General features: G+C 38.2%; 1 protein-coding gene across 1 annotated transcript; it reads right to left on the bottom strand.

The window, feature by feature from the left end:
- Nucleotides 1-1,798: 1,798 nt before the first annotated feature.
- On the bottom strand, nucleotides 1,799-3,115 carry LOC130049672 (uncharacterized protein F54H12.2-like). The gene has a single exon (XM_056147569.1). The coding sequence runs from the start codon at nucleotides 3,113-3,115 to the stop codon at nucleotides 1,799-1,801; it is 1,317 nt and encodes a 438-aa protein (XP_056003544.1).
- Between the last annotated feature and the right edge of the window lie 1,885 nt (nucleotides 3,116-5,000).

Raw genomic sequence — 5,000 nt, 5'->3', positions numbered from 1 at the left:
ACTGACGTAACCACTTCCTGTCTGTAAGGTGTCATTGATTGATTCACTCATCGATTTAACTGATGATTCACTCATCGTTCTATCAGTTAGGGTCTTTTCAGACATCTGTTTTTGATCCTTGTCATCATTCATGGTGTCTGGTTTAACGGGCTCTTCTATATTCTCCAGTTTTTTAAGGAGATGTTCGTATTTTAATTTAGGCACTAGTATCAATTCTCTCGCCATTTCTGTTTATTTCATGAGCAATAGGTTTCAGTAACAGTGATACTAATGGTAGATGTTTCAATAAAATACCACGTTTCTGTTTCGTACTGACTTCTCTCGATCCCAGAGATCGAATGTACGGCTGGTAAGGTTTCAGCTGATTTATATACTTCTTCGTCAGAGGATAAGTTCCCGTATAAATATTCAGGGCTATTTCACTGATGACATCGTATTGCTCACTAGTCAAAGACTTGACAATGAATTTCTGTTGAGCGCTGTTTGCACTTAGCATAAAATGTATAAATGCTCTCTGCTTCCGTATTCTTCGATCCATTTTTGCAATATGAATAAATTGTGTTAAAGTACATGTATTTATAGGGGTTGGTAAATAACCATGTCATCTCCAGGCAAGATGTTAGATCGCAGTTGGTATTCTTTATTCTGGGTAGGTTCTAAACACACATGCAAATAGCCAAAATTTGGACGTGTTGCCGCTTCGTATGCTGCTTTGAAAAACGGTACACATCCTGGTAATATTTGTGATCCGAAGGTGATGATCTGGCGGGAATCACGGTAATTCTTGAATAAAATCACATTTAGACAGTTCAGGGATATGGTCCTGGCATATTTACCAGGAGGGTACAAATTTTGAGAGAGCATCACAGTGGTAATGTTACGGTGATGTGATGTCACCGTAAATAGATGCACACAGTCTTGCGATTGTGCAACTTGCAGCATAAGGTCGTCTAATACCACTATTGTGTGGTTTACACCCTCAGTATACCGCTCTATATCTTCCTTAGAAGGCAGTCCTTGATGGAGTAGGAGTCTCGGTATGTTTGTCATCATTTCGTCAAACATGGGTTGATATTCAGAATAAGCATAGACGATCTTATCTACAGGAGTTGAGAACATGCCATCTGCATTTTGTAAGAGTTGTTTTGTGAAATATGTCTTCCCACTCTGCGTACTACCACAGATTAAAATCGTGGAGGGTGCTGAAAATGGTAATAAGGATTTTGTTTTCCACCATTCACTTTGTCCTGCCATGTTTGTCGTTCAAATACCGATTCGGTAATGATGTGATTAGCAAATCGAAGAAGTATTTATTTATAAGCCATTGGTGTGTAGTGCTATTTATTGAGATAAAATTCATGTATGAAACTGTGTACAAAATCATCATTATATTGCATGTTACTGGAAAACAAAGCATAAATTCGTGATAAAGACATTTTAAGACACAATCTATATATTAAAAACACAAGTACATAAAGCCCACACAAATTGGAATAGGAAGGTTGAAGTCGTTTACATTTAACATTGCAATGTTCACTATTCTTGTAGATAAAATTTTCAATCGATTGATAATGCCCTAGTGGTTTCCCGAGACTATCGAAAAAGTCTGCCTCTGAGGAACTGTGCATGAGTACGGCGACCCAATGTTCTCCAGGAAGTGGTAATGGTTGTGTATTGATGATAAAAGCACTTGGATAGGACATCACGACTTCTGGTAAGGTATTACTGGCATATACTCCTTTTACAAATCGTTTTAGGATAGGTTCACTGTGTACTAAATCTAGTAGCTGTTTCGAATTCATGGTTGAATGTAATTAATGTCCCGGGACTTGTCCACTTCTAGCAGAGAGGAAAAGGTGGCAAAAACTAAGACGTTGGCTGCTTTAGTTGTTGCGTGCTTGAACTTTAGCTCGAGTCTGGTGTTCCCTCGACGAATCAAGTTTAAATATTCTTCACCAAACCCACAGGGGTCTATGGTAAAGACGAAAAGAGAATATCCACTCCCAAAGTTGTCTCTAGTTATTATCAGACCAGCGTCTTGATTCCATTTTTCAGAGGCCTCAAACAGTCGAGAATACGCTGATGAATAATGCCCCGCCGTGAAATCGGTTTTTAAGGGTCTTCCCGGGACGCTTTCTCCGTTCACGTATATTCCTACATCTGTTACATCAAAATGTTCGAAATTAAATGGATTAGTTGTGTAGTCTCCATTCACAGCCTTCTGATCTACCAAACCCACTACGATACGATCGGGTATCGCCTGCGGGAAAATGTTGTCCCAATAAAATTCTGTAGATCCTTTAGGAATGGTGTTCATTTTCAATTCATTTCTTGAAAGGATATACTTCACAGGGTTGGATTCTATCTGCTTACTGTGATTCAACAGAACACCTGGATCGACCCGTACTTTTGCCACTTTGTACACAACATCTAGTAATTCTAGTTTGTAAGCAGGAGAGTCTTGTGCAGACATCACAAGAAACGGTGCACTGGATCTAAAGAGCTTGATGTAGATGTCCACACCGTTGATCAGGTATTTATCGATGTCAAAAATATCCTCCATCAGATTGTCCTCCAGTTCAAATACTTTACTTTCTTGTGTATAGCCATAGCGCAAGACTAGTCCAGCATTGCCTCCATTATAAGCATTAGCGTCACCCAAATTTCCTTCGTCTTTGAAAAACAATTGGGACTGTTTCTGGGAAGATAATTCCTCTTTTCCACCAAACAAGACTGTTTTCAGGTAAGCCTTCCAAGGATAATTGTTTGTGTTAAAAGAAACCAACTTGTTGTTTAAGTAGACATCCATTTGAGAAAACATGCTTTGTAACGGTAAATTAATAATCCCAGTCTTTTCATTGCTTGCTAATGCTGTACCGTCGGCTTTTAAAAGTTTGGCTTTAACATATAATCGACTTCTTTTTAAATCGATGTATTCAGCTCCCGATCCAGATACCACTATTTCTATGGGGGTGTCCGACACTCCGATACTTGAAATCGGTCTGGCTTCCGTAAAGTACACTTTCTCAACTGCTACTTGATTAGTCGGGGAAGCAAAAAGAGACAGTTCCATTGGCTGTGCTATGTCCTTATCGCCACTGCTTAGAAAGGCCATCCTTACTGTTTAAAGATGTTGTCGTAACTGTCAATCTTAAATGTTTTTACTTGCTTTTTATGAGACTTTTTACCCACGGATAGCTGTCGTTTCTTTGATATTCCGTTTGTGTTCTTTTTCTTTGCAAATGGTTTTTTCTTTGGGGCAGATGGTTTCTTTACCGCTTTAGTTTTTTTTACTCTTCTGTGATGTTGACGTCTTAAGTTTTTTTGAAGAAATGACAGAGGACTGCTTCCTTGGTCTTTTTATACCCTTGATGACTTTGACAAAGGGGTCGCCATTTTTCACATCTTTCAGGTGTTCTGTCTTGGCTCTCTCTTCCACTGTAGCCACGGGTGTCACTTGAGGAATGGGGTTAAAGGTTTCTAACTGTGAATGTGGTCTAATGGGAATGACGTAAGATTTTTTACGATTCATACCTCTTCCTATTTGTTTCGGTTTATATTTGTACGGATTAAATTTTTTCTCCGCCATGTTTTTGTAAAACGCTTCCCAGATTTTAGGGTCACTGATGTACGTCTTGCTATTCATCATAAAACGTAGGGAAACTTCTTAAAATGAAGTGTAATGCTCACCGGTCCGTCTAAGAATGACACCAAGTTGCCTGCTCTGTCTGTTATATATATACAGATCTGTTGTAGTTGACCGATCTTCACAGGGACATAATAGGGTAATTTGTAGATGATATTATTTTCTTTCTTTTCTCCAAGGAAAACTCTACGTAAGAGGGGCATGTCTTTACCACCCACAAAGGTTTCCTCACATATGTCACAGCAGATAAACACCTCTCGAGATTTCTTGTTCGAATCCCAGCTTTCTGTTGTAAATTCCGTTAAAGCGACCGTCCAATATCCATCTAACTGCACCTGTTTATTTAACTGAATTCGAAAACAATTTGGTTTATTGTCAAAATATTCTGAGCTGTCGGTAGACCTTAACACCATTCGAAGACTCATCTTGACTGATGACGGTCCGTTGAAGAGAAATGTATTTATTTGGTGTTTTCAAGGGAACTTTCGGGAATCCAAGAATTGAATTTCCTAGGCCATCCATCCCATTTTACGTACACTTCCTTTGTTTTACCGCGTTTTCTCTTTCTCAGTACCTTCTCGACTCTATACAGTATATCTCCTGACTTCATAACTTTTTGAAGTTCCGATTCATAAAAAGTACCCTCTATTGGATCATCGGTCAAATCTTTTATTTTGTACACTGGTATTGCATCTCTTTGGTATCGTTTAGAAACTTTGAAATACTCTTCAGTCCATTTCTGTTGGTAATCTCTTTGGAAAGAATGTTTCAGCTGTGAAATACGCACATCGTCTCCTATTTTGTACTTAAAAATTCTTTTATACATTTTTTTTTGACTCATCGATTCATTTGGTTTTTTCGACTTGTTTGTATTCGCTGTAGGATTCTTTTTCTTAGTGCTCAAGTAGGAAATAAGTCTTATCTCATCTGCATTTTTCTTGTTGACCGTTGCGGGTGCATGTTCACCCAAAGATCTATGGGGTCTCTGGTTATAACTAGTGACTAAATCTTGCAAAACATCGACATAACGATAAGTTCTGTTCTTGATGAAGTAACGATACATTAGATTTTTCATGGTACGGATGACTCTTTCAGCATAATTTGCTTTGGTTTCGTTCTGGGTGTATATGGTATGAACACCTTCGTTTTTCAAAAATGACTTTACCCAACGATTTTTGAATTCACTTCCTTTATCTGTTCTAAGAGTATGCGGTTTTCGTCCTTTTTGAAATACATATTTTAGGCCATCTGTGATGTGTTGGTGTTGTTTATTTTTCAATGGCACTATAAACAAAAAGCGACTGAAAATATCTATCAACACTAACAAAAATTTATAACCCTCATTCTGGGAAGA

This window comes from Ostrea edulis, chromosome 8, assembly GCF_947568905.1.
Source record: "Ostrea edulis chromosome 8, xbOstEdul1.1, whole genome shotgun sequence".
NCBI classification, from domain to species: Eukaryota; Metazoa; Mollusca; class Bivalvia; order Ostreida; family Ostreidae; genus Ostrea; species Ostrea edulis.
The sequence above is the reverse complement of the archived record's forward strand: the minus strand, read 5'-3'. Positions and strand labels throughout refer to the sequence as shown.